At 47.4% G+C, this 25897-nt stretch overlaps 12 protein-coding genes across 12 annotated transcripts; 6 read left to right on the top strand and 6 right to left on the bottom strand.

Annotated features, from left to right (window-relative positions):
• Positions 1 to 26: 26 nt before the first annotated feature.
• On the bottom strand, positions 27 to 362 carry MCYG_00889 (uncharacterized protein; the record flags this gene model as incomplete). The annotated part of the gene is made up of 1 exon (XM_002850739.1): positions 27 to 362. The coding sequence occupies one exon, from the start codon at positions 360 to 362 to the stop codon at positions 27 to 29; it is 336 nt and encodes a 111-aa protein (XP_002850785.1).
• A 1090-nt stretch (positions 363 to 1452) lies between these two features.
• On the top strand, positions 1453 to 2444 carry MCYG_00888 (uncharacterized protein; the record flags this gene model as incomplete). Its single annotated transcript, XM_002850738.1, has 2 exons — positions 1453 to 1708; positions 1777 to 2444. The coding sequence occupies 2 exons, from the start codon at positions 1453 to 1455 to the stop codon at positions 2442 to 2444; spliced, it is 924 nt and encodes a 307-aa protein (XP_002850784.1).
• Positions 2445 to 2858: 414 nt separating this feature from the next.
• Positions 2859 to 3512, top strand: MCYG_00887 (peptidyl-prolyl cis-trans isomerase pin4; the record flags this gene model as incomplete). The annotated part of the gene is made up of 3 exons (XM_002850737.1): positions 2859 to 2993; positions 3133 to 3235; positions 3358 to 3512. 3 exons carry the CDS (start codon positions 2859 to 2861, stop codon positions 3510 to 3512), a joined length of 393 nt encoding a protein of 130 aa, XP_002850783.1.
• Positions 3513 to 3766: 254 nt separating this feature from the next.
• On the bottom strand, positions 3767 to 5085 carry MCYG_00886 (solute carrier family 35 member B1; the record flags this gene model as incomplete). Its single annotated transcript, XM_002850736.1, has 2 exons — positions 3767 to 4823; positions 4886 to 5085. 2 exons carry the CDS (start codon positions 5083 to 5085, stop codon positions 3767 to 3769), a joined length of 1257 nt encoding a protein of 418 aa, XP_002850782.1.
• A 331-nt stretch (positions 5086 to 5416) lies between these two features.
• Positions 5417 to 6079, top strand: MCYG_00885 (conserved hypothetical protein; the record flags this gene model as incomplete). The annotated part of the gene is made up of 2 exons (XM_002850735.1): positions 5417 to 5448; positions 5470 to 6079. 2 exons carry the CDS (start codon positions 5417 to 5419, stop codon positions 6077 to 6079), a joined length of 642 nt encoding a protein of 213 aa, XP_002850781.1.
• A 310-nt stretch (positions 6080 to 6389) lies between these two features.
• MCYG_00884 (SipA3) lies at positions 6390 to 10966 on the bottom strand (the record flags this gene model as incomplete). The annotated part of the gene is made up of 8 exons (XM_002850734.1): positions 6390 to 6810; positions 6869 to 7415; positions 7471 to 7692; positions 7752 to 7838; positions 7890 to 8820; positions 8869 to 10407; positions 10465 to 10828; positions 10911 to 10966. 8 exons carry the CDS (start codon positions 10964 to 10966, stop codon positions 6390 to 6392), a joined length of 4167 nt encoding a protein of 1388 aa, XP_002850780.1.
• A 433-nt stretch (positions 10967 to 11399) lies between these two features.
• On the top strand, positions 11400 to 13296 carry MCYG_00883 (KRI1; the record flags this gene model as incomplete). Its single annotated transcript, XM_002850733.1, has 2 exons — positions 11400 to 11562; positions 11624 to 13296. The coding sequence occupies 2 exons, from the start codon at positions 11400 to 11402 to the stop codon at positions 13294 to 13296; spliced, it is 1836 nt and encodes a 611-aa protein (XP_002850779.1).
• A 790-nt stretch (positions 13297 to 14086) lies between these two features.
• Positions 14087 to 15610, top strand: MCYG_00882 (ADP/ATP carrier protein; the record flags this gene model as incomplete). Its single annotated transcript, XM_002850732.1, has 6 exons — positions 14087 to 14181; positions 14358 to 14379; positions 14508 to 14584; positions 14688 to 14933; positions 14997 to 15374; positions 15437 to 15610. The coding sequence occupies 6 exons, from the start codon at positions 14143 to 14145 to the stop codon at positions 15608 to 15610; spliced, it is 936 nt and encodes a 311-aa protein (XP_002850778.1).
• A 603-nt stretch (positions 15611 to 16213) lies between these two features.
• On the top strand, positions 16214 to 17008 carry MCYG_00881 (uncharacterized protein; the record flags this gene model as incomplete). The annotated part of the gene is made up of 1 exon (XM_002850731.1): positions 16214 to 17008. The coding sequence occupies one exon, from the start codon at positions 16214 to 16216 to the stop codon at positions 17006 to 17008; it is 795 nt and encodes a 264-aa protein (XP_002850777.1).
• Positions 17009 to 18729: 1721 nt separating this feature from the next.
• On the bottom strand, positions 18730 to 19806 carry MCYG_00880 (mucin; the record flags this gene model as incomplete). The annotated part of the gene is made up of 1 exon (XM_002850730.1): positions 18730 to 19806. The coding sequence occupies one exon, from the start codon at positions 19804 to 19806 to the stop codon at positions 18730 to 18732; it is 1077 nt and encodes a 358-aa protein (XP_002850776.1).
• An 813-nt stretch (positions 19807 to 20619) lies between these two features.
• On the bottom strand, positions 20620 to 21314 carry MCYG_00879 (uncharacterized protein; the record flags this gene model as incomplete). Its single annotated transcript, XM_002850729.1, has 2 exons — positions 20620 to 20874; positions 21138 to 21314. 2 exons carry the CDS (start codon positions 21312 to 21314, stop codon positions 20620 to 20622), a joined length of 432 nt encoding a protein of 143 aa, XP_002850775.1.
• Positions 21315 to 23613: 2299 nt separating this feature from the next.
• On the bottom strand, positions 23614 to 25671 carry MCYG_00878 (beta-lactamase domain-containing protein; the record flags this gene model as incomplete). Its single annotated transcript, XM_002850728.1, has 1 exon — positions 23614 to 25671. The coding sequence occupies one exon, from the start codon at positions 25669 to 25671 to the stop codon at positions 23614 to 23616; it is 2058 nt and encodes a 685-aa protein (XP_002850774.1).
• Between the last annotated feature and the right edge of the window lie 226 nt (positions 25672 to 25897).

Raw genomic sequence — 25897 nt, 5'->3', positions numbered from 1 at the left:
TGCCAGGCCTCATCCGTCCCACGACATCAAGCATGGTGTTGCCTACCTTTCGCCTTGTCAGTAGCAGCCATCACCTTGTTCGCTATATATAATTCAAAGGTTGCTTCGCATGCTACCGTGGCTCTTCCTACTCCCGAAACAATATCGAATTTTTGAAGCTGTCTGATGACTGCACTCTCGAGGTCGGTGTCTAGAGTGGTAAAAAGCCAAAGACGTCGTATAGCTGATTCCAGCAAGGGCAATGCTTGTTCAACCTTGCCTGGAGAATCTAAAGGGTATAGGGCATCGAGGAATGCGATCGCAGACTCGACTCTTTTCACATATGACGAAGCCTTGGTCGATAAGTCGCGTACTGTTTGCATCGTCATAAGCTCTGCTAAAGATTAACAACATGCACTCCAGGCAGCGGAAGGCTTTACAGAGGTGTATAATGACTTTGTCAACAAGTTAGACAAGAGTTCGCAGAGCTGATATCAAGTTCAAAAGCACGGGACTCCAAGATAGCAAACCTATCCTTGAATTATATAGCTAATCGAGGCATTATTTATAATTGTCAGACGCGTAACCTTCGATTGCGGGATACTGCAACGTCTGACGTTAAGAGAACGATAGCTTCCATTATTGCCTTCATCTGCTTCACGCAGTCCATTTGGATCGTTGGTTTGTTGGTGGCCTCAGATATAGATACTGTCCACGGCGACGGAATTCGTCAAGATAAGTATGGTAATAAATCGTCCATGCTGGTCGTCAGATGGACGTTCGACTTGTATGGAAGCTGGGGGGATCTCATTCCTCTTTAACTAAGGCATGCCCCTACTACCATGCAAATCTGAATGATCGTTGTTCCGCACGTAAATCTCCGCGCGATGTCTTACACTTTCTTAATGGTGATTCGCTCGCCATGTGGATTACATGACGCTTTGATAATATCATCTTAATAATCAATTTTTACGTAATATTGCCTCCCTATTTAGAACTGGAATAATAAATTTCCGAGTAAGCACAGCTGCCGGGCCGCCCGGGGCGTACCTTACCTAATACCCGTCATGTGTGACACCTGTAATACCACGTATAATATCGGTTTGTGCTCTATGCGATGCAACGGTATCAGAAAGGAAACGCTCCGGTGAAGTTTGGCCTTATAAGACCCATTTGGCAGTGCATCCATTGCTTTCCATCCTTTGGGGGTTGCCGAGCGTTGGAACTAGAGATGTTGGTAACCTGGTTGTGATATACCACCGAACCAACATCAAACCATGCCTAGCGCAACATCTCGTTGGACATTTCAAAATGACGGGACATGGATCTTTTATTTATTTACAGCGGTCCCCGGTACACCAAAAATATCCTTGATACCCAACAGTTAGCTCAGCCCCTTTTACTTCTCTTATATTTGAGCCCCCACGATGGCCTTGTTATGGGCAGCAAGTTTTCATCTCATCCACCGTCAAAATGTACGTTATATATTTTGCCCTCCTGCTCTCTCATGGCGCCTTGCTCAGTTTGGCTGTGAATTGTACGGCTGTAGTATTCGCACAGCCATCAACAACAACTCCGAACCCGAATTACTCTTGGGGAGACAGACCCAGACTTGAGTTTGGAGGCTGGTCAGACGAAGAGGTGAAGGAATGCCTGGGCAGCGCAAATTCATACAATATCTGGCTAGTGTCCAATGATGATAGGTGCCCGTATGTTTGGCTACTCTATGGTATGTTAGATGCCGCGAGTCATTGAGGCTCTAGACTCGAGAGAAATATTGACAGCTTCGCTTTATAGAAGAGATTGAGCCAAGGAAAAAGTTTGACTCATATGGGACAGTCGATATATCGAAAGATAACCTTGTATGGTCGCCATTCCATTTCGATCTTAGAAAAGCGTCGGAGGAATACGATGTGAACGAGACCTTATACGCAGTGTCTGGCGGATTCGGAATATCCGACGATAGCCCAGTCACATCATATACGACAATTACCAGCACATCAACCACAAGCTATACTACATTAACAACAGCCTCATCAACCTCAGAGAGCATTCTCACCCCGGTCGCAACTATTATTGTAACAAAAACATTAGAACCCACCGCCACACACTCGATACCTGTCAACCACAAAAACGCGGGCCTCAGCACTGGCGCAAAAGCAGGCATTGGAGCAGGCGTAGCTGCTGGTGCAATTGGCCTCGCAGCTGCAGCTTATTTACTGCTACTACTACGGCGGCGGCGGCGGGCGAACCAAGTTATGCCTATGGTTAGCGGTCATGAGTCCAATAAGTACTCACCCCCTGGGCCACCAGAAATGCACGATGAGGTGCCAGGCTCGCTTCCCGTGGTCAGCGAAACGGGTAATAACCAAAAGAGACCTCCGAGCGAGATGCTCGGCTCCATACCAGCAGGAAAACCTAGTGGAAGGGGCGTTCAAGACGGAGTGACATACGAGTTGCCATAATGGCAGCCAGATTATACTCTTATATGTATATAATAATTTTCCATATAATTTAGCGTTCTGAACTATCGTCAAGGTGTTTTGATACCAGAAATAGAAATGTTTAATATCACTCTCTTCCTTCACCTATACGCTAAATTTTGCCACATACCTACACTTAGGCTACCATCGCAACTCCAACCCCTCCATGGACTGCATGATATTCCACAATGAGATGAGGAAGAGAATAAAGAGGAGGTTGGCTATATAAAAGTTAGTTTAGTCAGCCGCTAACGGGAGTTAAAATCCACTCCATATCAAAAGTCGACAAACATCGAAAATCTACTACCCTTCAACTAACACAATCTATAATCTCATCTGTCAAAAGTGCATTCCAGCGCATTTTTTCTGTTGTTACCTGACACATTTAATCGTACCATGGCCCCGAAGAATAAAGGAGGAGATAGTAAGGGTGGGAAAGGCAAGGGGAAAGGAAAAGAGGCAGAAAGTTCTGATGGTGGTAAGGGGAAGGGATTGAAAGCTGCCACCTCCATAAACGTTCGACACATTCTTGTACGTCGTGCATATACCCACTTTACCCCAGATTATTTCTATGGAGAGAAGATACCCCTGCATATGCTTGGTGATCCTATGTGTTATCTTTTGCGATCTTGATTGTTTGCTTACTGCATGTTGTGAAATGAAACGACAGTGCGAGAAACACTCAAAGAAGGAAGAAGCTTTAGAGAAATTACGATCAGGGGCCAAATTTGACGAAGTTGCTCGGGAGTTTTCAGAAGACAAAGCTAGACAGGGTATGGTTTCCCTCTATTACTCCCCTCTATCGTCACAATTCAAACTATATGTTTCGTTCTTCACCTGGCTTAATGGTTGTATGATTCCACAGAGGGTGAAGTCTAACATGTGCACTAAATAGGTGGATCACTCGGATGGAAAGTCAGAGGGAGCTTAGACGCTGCATTTGAGAAGGTAGCATATGACTTAGAACCAAGTACCACGGGAAACCCGAAGTATGTCGAAGTGAAAACTGGGTTTGGATACCATATTATTATGGTTGAAGGGAGAAAATAGGTTAATGCAACAAAAAAATTCCCAGAGTTAGCATTACCCTGGGCAGATATATAATTCGGGATATCTAAAACGTGAAAATCAACTATATACATGAATCTCAAGGGTACATCTATACTAGAATAGAAATCTTGTCTAAAAAGGAACATGAAAAGAAGGGTACAAAAAACAAAAAATGAGAACATGGACGCCCAGTATTAAAGCGTGGTGGAAAGCATCAGGCCTTCTAGAGGGCTGCCATATGATGACAAAAGCATCTATAGGAATTTCCCCTCTTTGGCTTTGTCCCGGAGTTTCTTCTCCTTCTCCTTCCTCTGAACCCAAGCCTCTGCTCCAATTCCGCTAAACACCAAACCAACTCCTGCCCATTGGCCTCTACCTAACTTATGGCCAAACCATACAACACTGAGAAGCATAGTTAACATCTTTCTGGTTAATGTTACTGTCACCAAGAGAAGGGAGGAGAAGCGTGCTAATGTGTAGAAGATGAATAACTGGCCAATGGCCCCACACGCAGCGAATGCAACTACGTCTTTAGTGGCCTGAGGGTGACGGGAGAGAAAAGCAATAGCAGACGAGAGTTCTGATGTTTGTGATGGAGGAATAGGTAATGGCAGGAGAGGGAGGATAGAGGTAGAAACGTGGGGCATGACAACGAGATAAGCGCTCGTGAGGATAGTAGATATCAAGTTTTGAGCCACCATCATCTGGGGGCCACTGAATTTGCCATATAACTTTGGAGACGTGAAGATATGATCCTGTGTTGTATTGGTGAGACCATCCAGCAGGAGGTTAATGAAGAGGAGGAAGAGTCCAAATATGGAGGACGAGTTCGGTCCCTTGGATCCTCTCTTCTTTGCCGTGCCTGGATGATGTAGAGTAAATGTCGCCACGCCGATAGTGAGGAGAAGAATCACTCCATACTTATACAGAGGATACCGTTTTTGAAAAATAGTCAGATGAAGAAACATAACCGGCAATAACTTGCAAGACTTTGCCAGAGTAAAAGTGACGTAGTCGATGTGTGCAAGACTGGCATATCCAAAAGGAGAGGCTAAGGAGGACGATAGGCTGACAAGTATCAAAGGAACGATAATCCGGCTGGTAGGAAATATCGATGGTGTACTCGCCCCACGAGGTGTAGAGAAATAGAGGTACATAGACCCCGTTATGACAGCAAAGAAGGATTGTACGGTATTCAAAACCAGGGAGAATGTGAATCTTTCGGTCTGAGGGTTCGGGATCACGGACGTAGGCGGGTGAACAGGATAATGGGTAGTAGTGATTGCTTCCTGAAGCACACCCCAAGAAAGACTGCAAATAGATAGTGTTAGAGGCATAAATATTAAGAAGAGTAATGCGTAGGGAGCGCTTACAATGAGGCATAGATACCTGCCACGCAAATCACCAGCTGCAAGAGCCCAGGTTGTGACGGCTCCGGAGAAGCCTGGACTTGTGGTTTTCCTTTCCCTGGCTGCTCAATTGCGCCGTTCGTTTCTGGAATGTCTTTAGGTGCGTGCATGATTCCGCCGGATGGTACCCGTTGAACGGGCACCTTTTGTTTCTCGCGCGCCATTGAAGATATAATAATTATTGGAAGAATTCAGGAGTCTAACCGTCCCATTGGCAGAAAAGAGCAGAAGCAAAATAGAAAAACAAAAGGGGTAGAAAAGAAATATTCCGGTTGGAATATAATACAGCGCAACATAGACTTGAAATGGTTTCTTTTTTATTCTTCTTCCTCCGTTCAAGCGATGACGATCTTGAAATCTGTCCAGTACCTTATTACATAAGTATCCCTAAAGCTTATCAGATTGTTATCGAGAGTTTATTTCGCTCCTTTCAGTCTTTTTCTCTCTCGTCGTTGGAGCAATGAAAGTACGTACACATTTGCACTCTCGAGATTGATGGGTGGCGAGCAAATGGTCCAACTAACATAGTTGTCTATCTTTCAGCTTAGTACACACGAATTTGGCTCGTGGTATGCCTCGGTGTCCCCAGGAATGTCGACCCATACCCCAGCAGTAGCTCCATCTGCGGTTACGTCGCTGATTTCTTCACAGCCACAACCTCCTACTCCAAATACCGCTCTCACACTTGAGATCCTCCATAACCTCGAACACCAACATCAATGGACAGGGCTACGGATCCATGAACCGTTCTCGCTTTCTACCAAACAATCCATACCTTTGATCTCTGGCACTCCTCCTCAAGCCGTTTACATCCATCCAGACGAACAGGCTTATATATTAGAACATCGCATCCCCATGCATGATGTGCCAATAGAGCGAGAGTGGGTAATACCCACAGCACAGGGAGAAAAGTGGACATTACGCCGGTTAGCTGGTATACATGACTCTTTGCCTGATCGAACAGAGGATTTACGGCTTGATTCGTTTGACCTAGAAGAAGCAAGTAAAAAGATGCAAGAGTACATAAGGCTGAAAAGGGACAAACCGTGGGGTGGAAAGAGAGCCTTGCTTGCAATGGTGAATAGAGGCTTGGGTGGAGATGGTACCGTGGTCTACTATGTGACAATGGAAGGCACACCGAAGCCAAGACAGAATTGATGAAATGATACCATTCAATCACGGAATTCTTACAAACGTGCGTTTTTGAGTCACATATACTGAGATGTTAGTTATGGATGGCGGCTAAAATAAGATACCCAAGGCTGCATGCGCGGTATCATAACCTGACCAGCTCGATGATTGCCCTATTGTACACTACTAAAAGATTGACGAATGGCTAATAATGCAAAAAAGAAATACATAACATCCTTGTATATATTAAAAACACCAATTCTGCTAACGGGGTATATATATGATGCATAATGGATGCCCAAAATCAAACGCGGTGAAAAGACGCGTGACGCTGATGCTAATTGTCGATAAAAACTCGCTCCTGATCTCGTTGGCAACTCGAACAATATTCCTTATACCACTTTTCAATCTCTTCTTGATTACCAGACAATATTTGTCTCCGAAGACCCAAAACTCCATCATAGTCATCATTATCATGATATTGTATGTGCTCCTTCAGCATGATATCAAGCAGGGTGCACCTTCGAGTTTCACGACGAAGCCAGCGCTCCCATTCTAACTGAAGAACTTCTCTTTCTATACTGTTTACCACCCTCAACCCTACGAGGAGGTTGTGGCGGTAGGATCCAAGTCTTTCGCGAGTACGTTGAAGCCGATAGGCAGCACTCTGCGAAATCTTATTGCGGGCAGGCGTTCCTGACGGTGGTAATAGTAGATCAGTTCTCATCAATCCATTCTCTTCACGGAATGTTGAAAAGCTATAAAAATGTCAATCATTAGTCCTTACAACCGCATTGTTGGATTAGAGTAACTAACCAGGTGCTGCCATTGAAGCCCTGAATCCCTACAGACAACGTAACTGTATCGTTCATATCTTTGAGGTAGATTGCTTTGCCCATTACCGTGTTTGGACGAACACCAAGGCGAGCCATAAACTTGGTTGCATTACGCTCTTGCCACCAATCTAATGTATCACGCCATGAGTGAAATCCGTTTACAAGCAGACTGAGAACCAAAAGCAGTAGAATAGTTTTGTTGGCGTTGGATACTTTCCAAACCCATTGAAGAAGAGCCCAGAACCAGATGATTAAGGAGGACGCTGCGGATTGGAAGAGTGACCCAGAGGTTTCTAGCAACAGGGGTAGCAAACCACTTTGCTTTAACGGGCGCTGTAGTTGTAATCGAAGTTTTTCAGAGACTATGATATTGGAAGTCTCTGTTTGATGGCCAACGTTGCCGAACATGGAAATTGCGGTTTTTATTGTGGGATACGGGCCCAGTCGTTTAACTTGGTCCGACACAAGGTCTATCAAGTCCAATGAACCTTGTTCCAGCTCCTTCATAGCTTGTCGTTCGATGATGCCTTTAAACTAATTAGCATTCGTAAGAATACCAGGAGGGGAATTACCAAGACTTACCGCTGATAAGGTAAGGCTGTAAAATCCATTCGACCTTTGTGAAAACAGCCAACTTGCATTTCGATTTCGAAACATGGGTAATAACGGCTTTGCTAACAAGCCTGAATTGTCGCTTGAATGGAAGATGCCATGGGGTTCGCTTGTCTGTAACAACATAGCAGAGATGGTCATTGAATACGTCAATTATCTGGTAATCACAAACGTCTGCGAGGTGGGATCGCCCTGGAGTGTTTACAATATTAGTTGAATCTAAGAGTCTATGTTTTATCGTAGAATCTTACCAAAGGTGTCAACCATGCGGATTTGATAGGCCATCTCACGCCGAAGATGGGAAGATGGTAGAGTCACCCACGGACCTTGCTTGATATCTTGATCCAATCAGCTATAAAACATGATAAGTAGGAGGGGATGATACACACTTTGTGCCCTTCTTTGGTGCTGCGATAGTTGCCAAACGGGACTGTTATCCCCAAATAATACGAGAAATAAAGCTTTCGGGCTCATGTTAACATATTGTTCGGCTGCAAGATGAAGAGCTCCTTGTGGTTCATATATTACAGGCTGCGCCGGTAGCCTTATACGAGAAGCTTGTGTGCTAGCGTTCTGTTTGATTAGATCAATGTCCAAATCATTATCGATATATGTGCCGGCTTTGAGCAGTTTTTCTGGCTTTGGTAATACAGTGCCATCGTCAGCTGGAGTGTTCAATGGTACATCCTCCCAGCTATCCACACTTGGTGTCCTTGTCGGGCCATTGGTCTCTAGTTTGATCAAGGTGCTGATAACTGTATCTAGACCTGCAGGGTTATCAAGAGCAGCGTTGGTAACTAGATAATTTAATCTTCGCTGGAGTAGTTTCAAGGGCTCCAAAAACGTCTTCACCCCTAAACGTCCTGGAATGTCACTCCCTTTCTCCGGAACAACGTGAAGATACAAGAAGTCACAGTCTCTACCAGGTGCAGCAGTAACCTCGGTTATACTGCGTAAATTGGCGCAGGTTGTTAGAACAAGGCCCAGATGGTTGCTGTAAAAATATATGTTACGAGTTGTCGCAAAAGCCCTTCCAGGGAAGTCTTGTTGGTCATTGGGGCTAAATGTTGCCCTGAACACGAGGACAAGGCTTTCGCTCCTAGGTATATGTGGGAAAAGTAGACGGAATTGAGAATCATGGGGCTTTAGCTGTTGCGGGTAATAAGATGGATATTCATGTGGTGCTGTTATGGCATCAGAGTGGAATGCTCCAGGTTCTCCAAGGCTGACCGTCGCCCTATGGCGTGTCATGGATGACCGGCCCTGAGGAGTAGTGGTGCTACTAGAGGGTGTCTCCGGAGTGACTTCAACCTGAGTTTTCTGTCGTTAGTCCTAGATATCACTAGTTAAATGGGAGGGAAAACATACTGTAGGGCGATCGGGAGTGTTCTCAGAGGCTACTACTGGCTCTTCTCGTTGAAGTTGGTTTACCATTGCCCACTGCGAGCTTCCCCATAAGTTTGCCATCATTCCGGTAGGTATAGAACTTGCTGTATCACCCGGCCCCATACCAATGCCTCGCTCGGCACTAACCACAACGGCCATCCTACTCATGCTTGTAGGTGCTGGAGGATTAACTAATGTCGATGGCGCAAGGGTTGTCTGGTTGCGGTCACCTTTAGCAGCTCCGCCCTTTACTTTGCCATTCTCAGCACCGCCATCCCTCATAGATGATGCAGGCGCTGTGGGAAACATGCTATGGCTAGCGGATATTAAGCTGGCAATGCCACTAGACGGTTGGCCAGGTGAAGGCGGAACAAGGAGAGGTGAATTTGCATTCTGTTTCCGATGGATATCCAATTTTTGAATGATTCTTGAAGTATGGTCACGGCCGGGACCGTCAGCATCTCTATCTGGACCAGTAGACCGCCGAGAATGGGAAAAATCACCGCTATTTCTGACACCGAGAGCGTCACGATCTAGTAGAGGGGTTGTGGCACCACGTTCAACGGTATGCGGTTCATCACTAGTGTTTGGTATTAAAGAGTCAGAAGGGTCAGCAGCGAATTCAGGGGCAGGTGGCTGGGAAATCGCAAATGCAGGATCAGGAGCGTTGGATTTCGTAAATCCCGAGAACTCTGAGCCAGGGCTTTCGAGAGCTTTCCGTTTAGCAGCTTCAAAAGAACCGATCCAATCCGTGAGTTCCTTTTGGGTCTCAGCCTGAAGCATTATCGTGTTGCTTTTGGTCTTGACTTCAAAACAAAAACGCCGCTCTTCTTGAAAGGCAGGGCGAATGCTGCAAAGTAATACACCAATACGCTCGCTTTCTTCCACTCCACCAGTTCTGGGGTTCTGAACTAGGCATCCGAAAATGCCATTCTTCAAGAAAGCCCAGCGCCGCATCCAAACCGTTCTAGTTGGCTTTCCGGTAAGAACTCTTAGATTTAGCCAGCCTTGTTTTTCTGGTAAGAAAACATGATTCTCTGCCAAATTAACGGACGTAGGTCCTCGAGAGCCAAGGTAGGGTACTGTAGATATAGAGTAATCGTCCAGCTCTCGAGAAGGTCGTGTCGCATATTCAACGGATTCTTCGATCTGTTTTCTTGCTATCAAGAGATCCTTACGAGCAGACTTCTCCCCTGCTTCTAACTCATGGGTCCAGCCCTTGGTTCGCTCCATTTCTTGTCCGTATTTGGTGAATGTGGCAGAACATGCGTCCTTGACAATTCGAAATTCCCGCCATTGATCAAAAAATACTTTGACAAGAAGCTTTTCAAGCGCAACCTTGAGCTGCGGTGCTTGTACAGAGAAATCCATAGACGCTTTAAGGTATGCTTTCCTAGCCTCATGGAGTTGGAACGCATCTTCTCTCAGAGAAGACGGTTCCTTTGACTTTCCTTGGGATGAATACCGTGCTTGCAGTTGGTCATATTGTTTCTGTGTTTGGTCAAGGACACGGCGTAGCTCCTACAAGAGAGTAAGCGGCGAATATCGAATTATCCGAGGGGGTCCCAGATATCAGACCTTGAACGCCCGTAGGTCTCCCTGCATGAATGCCCTAATGGGCTCTGCAACTTGTAACTCAAACCGTTTGGTTGCACTTATCATTCCAGACCAGCTATCTCTAAAGCACTCCCCATATCGCTTCATTGCAAGCAAGGCATAGTCTTGGTCGAGGATGGCTTCAGATACGTTTGGTGGTGATATAATATGAGAAAGAATGCCATTCGATATGTTTTCCAGAGAGGCCAGTTCAGACGTAAGTCTCCCGGTAGTTTTTATATAACTGTCGAGCCATCTTTCCATATAATCTATCTGGTCAGAGAAATGTACTGTAGTGGCCCGAAAACTCGGTGAATCTAGGGCGGCTTCTTTTAAAACTACCGGGCTAAACTGTAGCGTTAGCATCATTCCAGTAGCATGTTTAAGCCTGTATTCAAAAAGACGGACGATACAGTCTCTGTACTCACACGACATTTACCAGTTTCCCTTCCTGCGGTATTGACAGTTGTATCTGTGACGCCATCTGGACGACTTGCCCGATCTAACGCCCAGATACTGACGAACTCAGCAAAAAGGTAGCAAAGCTCCACCCGTGGAACACTCCAAGTTAACGAGAGGGAGAAAAGGGAATAAGAAGGAAATATATAAATCCAGGAATAAAAGTTGCCATATTGCAGGCGGAGGCTTTTGCTGCTCTCGCTCAACCTTGTCAACATCAAGAAAGCTCATGGGTTGAGGGCTGAGTCAGCAAACCGGTGAGCTTTAAGGCTGACCACATCATTGGCCGGCGATGCGTGACCTGTGAACGACCCACTAAGTGCGAAGGGAAGGGAAAAAAAAACATTTTTGATAAGACTGAGAGAGCATTGATGTTCACAGGTTTGACACACTCTTTAAGACCCAGTGACACTCTTTTAGTTAGCCGCCATTGTGTCCTTTTTTCCTCCTGCGCTATCATGGAGCCTCCGAACAAACGCCAGAAGAAGGTGCTTTTTGAGGATAGTGGTTCAGAAGACGAGGGCGCTGGAGTCGCAATTGGAGATGACTTCAAGCTCAATGTCAACAAGGAATATGCAAGGAGGTTTGAATATAATAAGAAGAGGGAGGAAATGGTACAGCGTTAGTCTCAATTCATTGAAAGCACCTACGTTGGGGACAGAATCTAACCTGTTCCTTTTAGTTGAAAACAAGTTGGGCAAACGACCGCTTCCCAAAGGCAAGCCTTCTGCAGACGAAGGAGAAGACGAAGAGGAGTCTGGTTCTGAGGACTCTGAGGAAGAGGATGATGTTGCTGAGCTTGTAACTGAGGCTTTGGACGAGGAGATTGCGGCTACACTGCAAGCTATTCGATCTAAAGATCCAAAAGTCTATGATCCCAATGCGAAGTTTTATACTGTCCTGGACGATACAGAGAATGCAGAGGGTGAAAAACCCGAGTCAGTAAAGGGAGAAAAACCAATGTTCCTTAAGGATTATCATCGTCGAAATCTACTGAGTGGTCCGGACGTGGACGACGATGACGAAGATGCGCCGAAAACGTATGCTCAAGAACAGGAAGACTTAAAACGGTCGATTCTCAAGGAGATGCATTCTACAGCAGAGGACGGGGAGCAGGACGATGAAGAGGAAGATGAAGGGTTTTTGGTTCGCAAAGAGAAAGCGCCGGTGCCCAAGTCAGACCGGCCTACAATAACGGAGAAGGATGTTGCTGAGGCAGACCAAGATCCGGAAACGTTCCTATCGAACTTCATGGCTTCTCGAGCCTGGGTACCAACCCAAAAATCCAGCTTCCAACCCCTCGAATCCGACGACGAAGAGGAAGATAAGAAAGCCGAACAGTTTGAAGAAGCGTATAACCTACGGTTTGAGGATCCCAACAAACTCAATGAAGTTATACGTACCCACGCCCGTGACACTACGTCCAAATATTCCGTTAGGAGGGAGGAGGTCAGTGGCCGAAAGCGCCAACGGGAACTAGAGCGCCAGAGAAAAGAAGAAGAGAAGAAACAGCGTGAAGAAGAGCGAGCAAGACTGCGAAAGTTGAAGATTGAAGAGCTCGAGGATAAGCTTGCCAAGATTAAGAAGGCGGCTGGCGTGAAGAGCAGCGATTTTGCAGATGAGGACTGGAGCAGGTTCTTGGATGAGGGATGGGATGATGAGAAGTGGGAGAAGGAGATGAAGCAGCGGTTTGGAGAGGAATACTATGCTGCCGGCGAGGAGGAGGACGAGAGTGATGATGGTGCAGGTCCCAAGAAGCGCAGGCTAAAGAAGCCAAAATGGGACGATGATATTGACATTGGCGACCTGGTGCCTGACTTTGATGAGGAGTTAGATGTAGACATGGAAGCCGAAGAAGAGGAAGAGGAAGACGACCATGACGGGGCAAAAAAGTCGAAGAAGCAGATGCTGAAGGATAAGAAGGAGAAGCAAAAGGAGGCTAAGCGAGAACGGCGAAAGATCGAGGCTCTTGCCGACAAGTCTCTTGAGCTCGAACCGTCTCTCCTACCCGGCTCCTCAAAGAAGTTCGGAGGCGCATTCCGCTACCGAGAGTCGTCTCCTGTCTCCTATGGCCTGACTGCGCGGGACATTCTCATGGCAGACGACTCCCAACTGAACCAGTATGCCGGCCTGAAGAAACTAGCTTCCTTCCGCGACGCAGAGAAGAAGAAGCGTGACCATAAACGACTGGGGAAGAAGGCCAGGTTGAGAGAATGGCGCAAGCAGACCTTTGGAACGGAAGAACCGCCTGAATTGACAGCTGAACCTGTCCCTACTCCAGAAGCAGATGGAGAGACAAAGGTAGACATCCGAGAAGGTAGCAGCAAGCGTCGCAAACGGTCAAGGAAACATTGATCCGTATATCCTTACTCGTACATAAGACTTACATAGCACTACATAGCACCTTAGATGTTACCGTTTGTTAATGATTACTAAGCAATCAGCCTTGACGGCTTGAAAAAGCTTCTTGTATCAAGAGCCAAACGACCGCAACGACCTGCAACAACGGCGTCTCCTCTGTGGCGACCTGTTGAAGCATGTTGAAGCAGCCGTGAAAACGAGCATATCTACGGGAAGCCTCGTATTACAGAGTACAGATTAATACATGTATGTACCAGCCCTTCTGCATCTTGGCGCCAGGAGTGGCCGGCCAGTATTACCTGTATTACTGCCTGTCCACACCCCCAGCAAAGCCTTGCATATGTCTTGTGGGTAGCATCGCCCTTCCCCAGCTTCACACCTCCTTTCTTCCTTGGAACACGGGCGGGTTGGGTTACCTAGGCAGGCAGTGAGGGAGCGCCGACGTCTGGTCTCTGGTTTTCCGAGTGGAACTCCTCCAGCGGCGAAAGGTGAGGAAAAGAAGCAACCTTGTAAAGAGAAGAAAAAAAAAGAAGAGAGAGAAAAGTTTTTCCTTCCGGGGCAAATCTCGGGAGAACTCGGCAACGCGACAACTGTGCCCAAAGAGGACTAGCGCAACAGATTTTCCCTTTCCTCCCTGACAACCCAATTGAGGATTTTTTTCTTCCCTTTCAGATTTTTTCTCTTCTTCTTCTTTCTCTCTCTTCTCTTTCTCCCTCCATCTCCAAGCTTCATTTGCATCCCTCTCTCCTCTTTGAAGGCTTTTGCTTGCCTTTCTCTTCCATCTCCTCTCCTTCGTTTCTTCCTTTCTTCTTTTCCACGAAGAAATCACATACCGGCACAATGGCTAGCCAACAGGACAAGTCCATCTTCGGAGTTCCCGTAAGTAGGCCCCCAGACAGGATCAGAGACAGCTTGACCTTCAATTGATGGGAGTAGTCGTCGATGCCACGGCTGCGACTGTACAATGGATGGAATCGATGCTGTCGATGGCTGATGAAGAGTAGAGGGAAAAAATTTTCACCCGGGCATGGGCGGCTAACATCTCACCATTGTAGGGCTTCGTCGTGGACTTTATGAGTACGTGAATCAATTCAGACATGAAGCAAGAAAAGAACTGCAATCATCAGGCTGTCGATGGCGCCTGGCGAGCAGGAGAGAAAACACGTAGAATGGATATGCTAACATAGATTTTTTTCGCTTTACAGTGGGTGGTGTCTCCGCTGCCGTCTCCAAGACTGCTGCCGCTCCTATTGAGCGTGTTAAGCTTCTTATCCAGAACCAGGTATGTTAGCCTCCAAATATGCACGCGGCAAGTTCTCGAGAATCTGTTGCTGCAAAAAAATTTTTCCACTCGTAACCGGAAAATGGCGCTAATACCCGATTAGGATGAGATGTTGAAGACTGGTCGTCTCGACCGCAAGTACAACGGCATCATGGACTGCTTCCGCAGAACCGCTGGTACTGAGGGTATGGTCTCTCTCTGGAGAGGTAACACTGCCAACGTCATTCGTTACTTCCCAACCCAGGCTCTCAACTTTGCTTTCCGTGATACCTACAAGTCTATGTTTGCCTTCAAGAAGGACCGTGATGGCTACTGGACCTGGATGGCCGGTAACTTGGCCTCTGGTGGTGTAAGTTCAACAATGTCTCTATTGGATATTGACGAGACAGCCATTGCTGACAAGCAAAAATAGATGGCCGGTGCCACCTCCCTTCTCTTCGTCTACTCCCTTGACTACGCCCGTACCCGTCTTGCCAACGACGCCAAGTCTGCTAAGAAGGGTGGTGATCGTCAGTTCAACGGTCTCGTTGACGTCTACAAGAAGACCCTCGCTTCCGATGGTATTGCTGGTCTGTACCGTGGTTTCGGTCCTTCCGTCCTCGGAATTGTCGTCTACCGTGGTCTGTACTTCGGAATGTACGACTCCATCAAGCCCGTTCTCCTCGTTGGACCTCTTGAGGGTAACTTCCTTGCCTCCTTCTTGCTCGGCTGGACTGTCACCACTGGTGCTGGTATTGCTTCTTATCCTCTTGACACTGTCCGTCGTCGTATGATGATGACTTCTGGTGAGGTACGTATCGAATTGAACCATGTCATATGCCAACGGAAATCCATATCTGACATGCTTCACAGGCCGTCAAGTACTCTTCTTCTCTCGATGCTGCCCGTCAAATCATGGCTAAGGAGGGTATCCGCTCCTTCTTCAAGGGTGCCGGTGCCAACATCCTCCGTGGTGTTGCTGGTGCTGGTGTCCTCTCCATCTACGACCAGGCCCAGCTCCTCCTCTTCGGAAAGGCCTACAAATAAACGGCTCGCCCATTCCAACCCTAATCATAATGGATCACAGCCAGCTGAGTGTTCATTCGTGATGGTCGTTGCTTCTTCTGGGAGAGAAGTGAGGATTGACATGAAGCGCTTGGATTACCATGGAACAACAACAGTGCGTCGAGAACAACCGATCCCTATCATCGTTCTTGATGCATTAGAGAAATCGGAGACAGGGTCGCGTTTTTCTTTTCACCCATCTGTACTTTACCACTACTACCTGCGAGGTCTCTTTTCTGCTGATTTTCTGTGTATTTCCTTCGGTGACATCTTGGCATTCAATCATTTTCTCTCCCTGGTCCCTTTCACCTTTGTCTGTTTTCACTATGTACAACCTTGTCAGATAGAAAAATGTCGTTTTTATTGCTCCCAAAATTTCTTTTCCAACAGGTCCCAATTTCCACGTCCAACCAACGCCTACATGTGGTCACATGATATGACGTAGGGGCTTCAAATCCTGCATCTGTAGAACCGCTTCTACTATCATAATACATACCAGAAGAGAGCTTCACACGATACATGTACCTTTTTACGACGAGTGTTACGTCTATATCTTAGTCTGAGACTCGGCTCTTCCAAAAGAAAATGGCAAATGAGCCCTTGAAGACGTCAACGGGCACAGCATCCGGCCAAGGGGATACCGCGGCAGTACCATCTCTACCTACATCCACAGCGACTGCTCCAGAACCCGAACCAGCATCCAGCCCTACTTCAACGGTTCCAACAAGCATCTCAAAGGATTCGCCCTCACCGGTTCCTCCACCACCACAACCGCAGCCCTTTCCAACCCCATACACAGGACACAGCACAACATGGACAGGTCAAAGCGTACCGTCATCAACAACCTCCAACCGCAACAGGAACAACTCCATCCCTCCTCCTCCCAAAGCATCGGAAATGCATCTTTACCGAACAACATCGACGACGAAACCGCCCAACACCCACCTAGATACCCACTCACATAATAATACGCAACAACAATACATGCCTCCCCATCAAGCATTGGAACGAACGAACATGCCTAACCTCGAACATCCACCGGGCTATCGACAGAATCCAGCAATCGCACAGCCGTCTGCTGCAACACTGGCCGCTGCTGACGGCACTGAATTCATCGACGGCTCGCACCTCGGGATGAGGCAGGTGTGGGATCCGGCGCCGGGAGAGGCGGGAGGGCGATATGTATATGAATACGACTTTTTCGGCGATGGGAGCAGGGAAGGCGGGGACGTGGGACAGAGACAACAGGCACAGGATGATGAGTGGATATGGGATTCTGCTGCTGGGATGTGGGAGACTACTGTTTCGTGGATGAAGAGTGCTGGAGAGAAGATGGCGGAGGTGGAGGAAGGGGTTTGGAGGTGGGTTAATGGGAGGTAGATAGGTGCATGACTATAGGAATATTTTCATGGGCGGTTTTGTTCTTCGGGATTATGTTTGCGGTATATCGTGCATGAGCGGAGTTTATCTTACGTGGGGAGGAGATGATGGTAATGGATCGTGGCTTCATTAAAGTATATTGTATATGTTGTAGTTGTTATGTATCAAACATCTCGATATGACCCAATCCAAAGCAGGGCCAGTGAACGGCTATCTAACTATAGTAAAAACGAATAGGAAAAAAAATATGCAGATAGAGCCAGTCGCCGGAAGGAGTAGGGCAGAATAATGGTCAAAACTCCCCAGTGCAATACAGTTAAGATGACCGAGTAAGTCTGACCATGGAACTGATTCCTCCCAGCCAGATATATGGCAATGCCCAAGTAGGCAGAGAGAGAGAAGCAGGTAGAAAAGCAAAAAGAAAACGAAGAGCGAGCAAAGGAAGAACAGTCCGTGATCCAAACCGACTGGCTGGACTGACTGACTGACTTAACGGGCCCAGATGTCAAGTACAATTCAGCTAAGATGACCGGATCAGCTGGGCCGTTGAAGCAGGTTGAAAGGTCGAGCCAGGTTTGCGTTTGTTCCTGTCGGTGTTCAAATCCTTGCTGTCGCGCCCTTTCGGGAACCAAAAAAACATACAAAAGACATCAAGACGTGCGTCGTGCAGTGTTTTCGTTTTGTTGGTTTTTATTATTTTTCTTTTTCTTTTTTTTTTCTCGTTTTTTTCTTGTTTTCGAGGATGGAGTTGGAGTTGGGAAGTTGGCTTTCCTTCTCTTCAGATGGGCCAGGCAGGGCAGGGCAGGGCAAGGGGGGGTATCGTGGCAGGACAAAAGGAAATAGAAAAGAAATATGAAGAGAAACAGGCACGTAAGGAACAAGGGGTGGGAATCATCATGTTAAAAGGAAAAGACATAGGAGAAAAAAAGGGAGAGAAAAAAAGGGGATCCTGGGTATAAGGAACGTAAGGAACTGTGAACAGAAAGCCGGTAGGGATGTTTTTTCTTTCTTTTTCACCTCTTCTTCTTGTTGTTCTTCTAGAAGTTTGACATCTCTGGCAAATAGAACGGATAAAGACAGAAAAAAAGAAGACAAATAAAGCCATAGTAAACGCGCCACCCTGTTCCCGTTGTTGTTGTTCCCAGTTCCCAGTTCCAGTTTTCCCCGTTCCAGTCCACAGGCCATATTCTATTGTATTATTCCCTATGCCTATCCTTTCTTAGATATGCAGCCATTGTTGAGATGGCCTGCTTTGGCATGGAAGATGGGAGACACCGGTCGTGTGGTAGGAAGTTTCGTTGGTTTCGGTTCTTCGTGTTTTCAGCCTGCGCCATATTCCAGATATGCAAGCCACCAAACCGGCCAAGAAAAAAAAGGGGGGAGAGGATGAAAATTTATCATGAAATCACGTTAAAATGAAAATAAACACATTAAGAACTGGAAAGAGATAAAAAAAAGAAAAATACATCGTGAGGCCAAAAAGGAATGTGGGTTGATAAGTATACGGTCGCGGCCAGCCACGCGTACTGTATCATGAAAATGGGAATAAAAAGGGAGGGTTTCGTCTCGGGTCGTGTCGTTGGGGGTGGGATTAAAAGTGTAATAAGGACTTTAAAAAGGTAAAAATGTATAGAAGAGAGTAAGATATATGCATTGATCGCCGGTGTTGAAAGTCGAGTCGCAGAAAGGTTAAAAAGTGTCGGTGATGCGTGTGGGAGAGGCTACATCGACCCGAGTTGCAGGAGAGCCTCGACGGCGGCGCGTTCCTCGACGTTACCAGCTGGCATGGCCATGGGAGCGGTCTTGGCCAGGGCAGAGGAAGAGGGTCCACCTCCGTAGCCGTGACCGTATCCGTAGCCTCGAGCGTAGACGGCTGAGGGCATGGAGAGCTCCTGACCGAGAGACTGGGCTCTGAGGGCGTCTGCACCGATACCGGCCCAGTCCTCCTCGTCGGTCATGTCAGCCTCGTCCCAGTCGCCGTCCATGACGTCTGCCTCCTCTGCGTCCGAGGAAGAGCAGTACATCCGCTCCTGGCCGTCGTTGTCGTCGTCGAGGGACATCTTGTCCACCTCGTCAATGTCGTGGTTCTGGGCAAAGTCTGAGTGGGAGAAGATGGGAGAGTCGGCAGAGGAGTAGTAGTGAGGGAGTTGGCGGTTGACGTGGCCAGCACGAGTAGCAGCAGTAGCGGCACCACCATCCTTCTGCTGGCCACGACGGTAAGCGTCCCAGCGACCCCATCCAACCTTCTCGAACTCGACCTCACCGTCGTCCATGGAGCCAGCGTTGGCGGAGAGGGAAGCCTTGCCCTCCAAGCCGGCGACAACCAGTCTCCTTGCTTTGGCGGGCGGTATCATGGCGAATCCGGGCACCGAGGTGGTCAGGTAGCCCATGATGTGCCTGATGGCGAGCGGGCCATGTGCCAGCAGGATGTCGGGCAGGTGATGCCTCGCCAACATGGCTGGCGTGATGTCTCCCGAGACATCAGCCTTGCCGTGGTTACGGGTTGCGGTATTAGCGGCAGAAGTACGCCTGTCTTCGGTGTCCTGCAGGTCGATGTCCGAGTCGACCGCATCTATCTCATGTTGTGTGTCATGGGGGGCGAGGGAAGAGGAAGCCGGTGGGGAGCGGAGGTTATACTGGTGGAGGACCTCGTGGGTGACACGCTGCTTGAAGCCTTGGGGGTTGAGACAGGGAGAGATGGACGAGGGAGGCGTGGGCAGCATAGCATGACGGCGAGGAGCATCGCGCGGCTTGGGGATGTCCATGGAGGCCGTCTTGGTGACCGAACGAGGAGCCATGATGTATGATGTCGTCTGTGGCTGTTCTTCTTCTTATTGTGACTGTAATGATGACCGGGTTGTTAGCATGTGACTTGATGCAGCCAGACGGTTGAAGGCAAAAGGAAGAACCAACGTCAGCGAAGACTACAATACGTAGACCACACAAGCAGTATCAAGAGTGCACAAGAGAGAGACTCCCTATAAGAGCCTGTCTTGCGTATATGTTTCGATTGGTGATGGATGTTGAAGGGAGAAAGGAAACGGACGCGGACGATATTAAGAATGTACAAGTCTTGAGTAAGAAAAAGGCGGGATTTTCTTTTCAAGTAAAAAAAGATAAAGAAAAACTTGTTGGCGATGTGAGGGCGAGCTTGTTGTTCCTTTGCTTCTTCTTCTTCTGCTTCTGCTTCTTCTGCTTCTTGTGTTTTTTTGCGATGAGAAGACGAAGAAGTAAAAGAAGGAAGAAGAAGAAAAGGAAAAATAAAAAGTGGAGACCTTCCTTTAAGGAGAAGATGCCAAGACCTTCTGGGAAAAGGTCAGGTGGATCCCTTGGGTCTCCCGCACGCTAGTCTGCTTTGGGCACTAGCCCGGGTTGACCCGATCTGGTGGGTGCACGTGAGCTGACTCAGAGATATTACATAAGACGTGAATCTACGGTACTCCGTATGTAGATAGAATACCATCGCTTAGAGAGAGATAGAGAGGGAGAGAGAGAGAGAGAAAGAGAGAGAGAGATAGAGATAGAGAGTCTTCCTACATCCTCCTACTTCTTCCTTTCCTGCTTCTTCCTGCTTCTTCCTGCTTCTTCCTGCTTCCTCGAAGGTCCAAGTCTCATGCTTCGTCTGGCTCTCCACCCGCGCTTCCCGCCAGACATCGTCGCCCTCTTCCAGCGGCTGCCCGTCTCCTTCTTCCCCATTGGCCACTCCACCCCAGCCAACCACCTGCCCTCCTTCTTCCACTCTTTCTGCCTCTTCTTCTTCTCTTACTTCTCTCAAGGTCGTCGATGATGCAAAAAGTCGCTAACCAAGTGGTGCAAGTGACGTCTTCTCCTTCTCCCTCTTTTACTCGGCAGTTAACATGCGCAGGCTATGTTGGTCTTCCTCCCCCCAAGGCTTCAGCTCCATCCTTCGCTTACTCCGCCTCCTCCTCGCGTAATCATCGTACTATGTATACCATATATATAGCTACGTACTACTATGTACTTGTCCACTACTGCTACGCTACTATTCAAGACACCTTGCGCGTCGGACAAGAGGTCGGTGCTACAGGATGTAACATGGCCCCGGAACCGAGAACCCTGAGAGCGATCCCTCCCTTGAGATCTCCCTGAGAGATCCTAGAGGTAACACCCCTGGCATCCTTGATATCCTTGATGCGAATCCCCTCCTGGAGACATTTTCCTTGAACTTTTCCTCCCTCTTTTCCCCTCCGTTCCTTTCCGGCATGACCGCCCCGAACGCCCGAACGCCCGATGCGCGCGCGCCCACGAGTTCCTCGCTTTTCTCCTCACTCGCCAGTTTCTCCATCTTTTCTTCCCCTCTTTTTTGCTGCCTGACGAGCAGTTTTGTGTTGATATGTACGGTGTCACCAACGTGCCGACACTTGTAAAATCGGGACACTCAAGATATTCGATCAACAAGGTAGACAATTTATTGTATAATGGCTGCTAACGATAGTCTATACTTAAAGTACTAACCTTCACTCAGCCTTATTACCAGATATATTTGCAGGTGAAAACTGTTCACTCTGCAGCCCATAAGCGATTGGAAACAAACCACCCCGTTCATCATAATACTGTTGCATCCACGGCTCTTTAGGATGGCTGCAAATTCTTCATATGACTCGGGCGGCATATTTCGTGCCCTAATGTACTATATCATATATTAGTACGGAGTAAAAGATACTTAAATATGGAAATATATAATTACCGGTCCTGCCACCAATTGGTGCGGGCTCGCCTTTTTGGCCGAATGGCATATTTGACACAGAATCAGGCTGGTGCTTGAGACTTACACTTGATAGATTTGAGGAGAAGACGCGAAAAAGTATTCCCTTGGTTTTTGTAGGGGAGTAAGCCCCTTCTACATTGGATCAGATAAATCTTGTCGATTTTGCAGAGCGCCCGCTGGTGATTGGTTGAACCTAATAGCCGCCATGTTGCATGTATCCATATATAAAGATCTCGTCATCTACCTTGGTCGTCCTCCTCTTTCTCTCTCACTATCAGATAAAATACCACTGATAAGAGAAGACTTGCTCTCAAGAGGTCTCACAGACGCCACGTCTAACTACCACACCGCCCTCCACACTCACCCCTTTTTACATAGTACTCATCATGAGAGTTCCAGGCTTAGACTTCACCGCCTCCTGAGCGCTCGCCGCCACCACTGAATCAAGACGCCTTTTATTCCATACCCATAGTCACATATATACGCGGACAGATATATGTCCAGGAGCTCGATCTCTGGCTGTTTTATTCAACTCGAGCCGGATGAAGCATGTTATGTGTGTGTGTGTTTTTTTTTTGAAACGGTGGGTGAAACCGCCTTGACGGGACGTTGCTTAAACACGATCCAACGCGGGCCCCCTTATGGAGAAAATAGGGAAAAAAGGGGGGTGATGGCGATCTACCTTTGGATATATTGATCGATAGAGGTTAAGATTAAACATGGGCAAGTGGACCTCTTGATCATCTTAGGGGGGAAGAAGCTCTTGCTTACGACAGTGTGTGTTATATATGCTGACTGATGAAGCGGCTTGCCAACTGGCCAGACCTTTTTTCCTTTTTTTTTTTTGTGATCTCGCGTTTGTCCCTTGAAACAGATAGTCGTTGCCACCTTTATTCTCTTCGCTAATATGCTTCCTTGAACATGGGTTATTTATTCATATAATACTACCATTGGTTGAATATGGGTAAGTTTGGTCTTCTTAGTCATGTTGATGAGTCAACAGCATATTCCCAATTAAGGAATGGCTCCGTTAGTCATCAGGCACTGTGATTAGTCATTCTTTGGTGGACTTGCAGGACGATTATTTGTTGGATTAGTCATCCGTTCGACTCTTTATCATTCATGTTTCCATGGGGCAGATAGACCGTTTTTGTCCCGTGGTCTCATGGCCCAAGGTCCCGACATTATTTGACATCCATATATACCCAAAGTGAAGCTTGGAGAGCTAGATATCAGGAACCTGATACTCCGAGCCTGTCAGAACTGACCGTTCCCTTCTATCAAGTGCTCACACGTAGCACAGCAGGTAGTAACGCTACTAGGGCCTAGATCATGATTCCGTCAGAACATCATGCCACAGCGTTGCAACACCCCTATTATGTCAGAAAAAACAAGAAGCTTATATTCAAGAGCCCCGTCAGGGAGAACCACTCCCTACAGCCAAAAGAGTGCATGCGTCCGCTTTAATCCACGGCGCAAGATTTATATAAGACAAAGGAGAAAGCCATATATCTAGACCCACCTCAGATCAATTGCAAACACGTCTGGAAGAAGGAATTTAAGCTGCCATGTCTGCAGATGTTGAAGTACATTCCACTGATTACATCAAAAAATCGTGCCCTTCATTCTGGTCCAGCTGATTTTGGTGTATAAACACCTTTCTCAAGGTGTCTCCCAAGCTCGATATTGTGTCTCGCTGCAGTGTGCTACATCCAAACCCAGTCGAGAGAATGACAATGATATTTATTAAGAGTGTGAGTGAACATTTCAATTTCGTAAATAGTAAGCCCGTAGATATGAGAGACTAGAAAAAGAAAAACGCTTAAATGATAGTGATCGAAATGTTATCGTAAGTGATAAAATATAACAATCATGCTCAAGGCGTCACAATATTGAATGCGGTGCTTGGGAGTGTAATAATGGCCATGACTTTGGCCCAAGCGTCCACGTCTCCACTGATAGTGAGGTTGTCGAGGTTGGGGTTTTTACCAGTGGCTGCAGCCACGATAAGGCTCACGAGCTGTTCATGCTTGAGCCAGACAGTGAGAGCAACGCCGGCGCTGCGTGGGTTTGGAGGCGCAGTGTATCCGACAGCATGCCCCGTGAGGGCAGCATTGCTCAGTCTCATGTGCCAGCCAGCACCCATCTTTTTAAGCTGCGCAATGTCCTCAACCATGAAGTCAATTGAGATTTCCTTCTCAAGATAGACCTTGGGCTGTTTGAAGGCCTTTGGTCCATCCATGAGAATAGCTATCGTATCGAATAGCTGGTCTAAGCTTACGTTCATCATTGACTGAGACGAAACCGAGTTGACGGCTGCTGTGGCCCCGTTTTTCAGTTCATATGCTCCTGTCAGGTAGATGTTGCGCCACGGCCCGTTTTCTGCACCGTATCCGAGTGCGGTATACACGGCTGCCAGTTCTTGCTTTGCCTGCTTTGCAGTCTCCCCGTCCTTTTCGGCTGGGTTGCTTTGGGTTGCAAAGATAAGTTTGTCAAGGAGCGTGGCCGCAAAGCGATAATTTTTGTCAGTACGATACCCCTGGGCCAGTTTGAGAACAGCTTCATTTCCACCCATGCATTTGACGAATTCGATCGATTCTGCAGTAGGGGGAAGAGGCCATAGATATGCAGGGTTCCCGTCAAACCAACCCATGTATTTGTCATAGACTGCTTTGGCATTATGGCTTATAGAGCCGTAGTATCCACGGAGATTAGTCCTGGAACTCAGCGACGGAGGCATCTGGATATCTTCTGCGATTTCCAAAGGGGTTTTTCCATCGTTGAGCTGCCGAAGCGTTTCATTGTTAAGGTAGGCGTAGTAATCACGCTGTTCAGACAGAAACTTAACCACAAGATCCTTATCTTCCTTCCAGGTGGGCCAGTGGTGGCTAGAAAATACGACATCAGTCTTATCGCCGAACAGTGCTATCGACTCATCCATGTACCGTGACCAGAGCCGTCCATCGCGTACCGGGGCACCACGCAGTGTTTGGAGATTATGCAGGGTATGGGTAGCATTCTCTGCCATACACAGCGCCAAGTAGTCAGGGAAGTAAAAGTTTACTTCTGCAGGTGCTTCAGTTCCCGGGGTAAGCTGGCAAGTAATCTTCAGGCCCTCAACAGCTACTTTTAGAGGGCCGTCCTCGGTGATGACATGAGATGGTGCCACAAGCGAGGAGGCCCCGGTAGACACAGCTTGTCCCAGTCCACATCCAATCTGCCCTTCAGGAGATCTGGGTAGAACTTCTCCGTACATGTAAATGGATCGTCGCGTCATTGCTGCCCCGGCGTAAATATTTTCACTGACCGCATGCTCAAGAAACCCGTCAGGACCATAAATTGGAAGATTACTATTACCACCTGCCTTTGCGAGATCGACAATTGCCTGTGCACCCCCAAAATGATCTATATGGCAGTGGGTATAGAATAGAGCCTTGATTTCTGCGTCCTGGTTATGTTTGTCTTTATAGTAATCTAGGTAGAGCTCTATGGCACTTCGAGCTGTCTCAACTGAGGTCAAACAGTCGACAATAATGATCCCATTGGAATTCGGAATTTGGATAATGCTCATATTAGCTAGGTCATATCCGCGGATTTGATAAATACCGTCGATGACTTGATAGAGCCCGGGTGTTGCACTGCAGAGCTGTCCTTGTCTCCATAGTAATTTGTTGACAGTGTTAGGAGCCTCATCTTCAAGGAAGGCATAAGCATTGAAATTCCAGACGACATCTCTCCCAAAGTCCGAAATCACTAAAGACCTTTTAGGAGTACTCAAAAGCCCCCGCTGAGCGAATTCAAAGTCATCGTTCATTTTGACTTGGGAGGGCGTTGCCAGTGGTGAGGGGGAAAAAGTGCTTCTGTTGATATGGAGTAGGGGGCCAGTTTGAGTATTTTGTTCAGCTATATAGCCTAGTTTAGAGAGGAGGAACATGGTTAAATATATAACCATGCCGACATGATTTTCTGTTTCTCAACAACAATCCCCTCTCGTGAGCAGATTAACTGTATGCCTTTTCAGGAAGTTGCCGGCCCAGGCCGTTTCACAACAAATACCATGATATTCAAGTATGCCTCTCATTATACCTGGCCACAGAGTAGTATATAGCCAATGGGCATAGCTGGAAAGCTGTGGCACGGACTATGGTTGAGCAGCATAT

Source organism: Microsporum canis, genomic scaffold (genome assembly GCF_000151145.1).
Source record: "Microsporum canis CBS 113480 supercont1.1 genomic scaffold, whole genome shotgun sequence".
In the NCBI taxonomy this organism is placed as follows: domain Eukaryota; kingdom Fungi; phylum Ascomycota; class Eurotiomycetes; order Onygenales; family Arthrodermataceae; genus Microsporum; species Microsporum canis.
The sequence above is the reverse complement of the archived record's forward strand: the minus strand, read 5'-3'. Positions and strand labels throughout refer to the sequence as shown.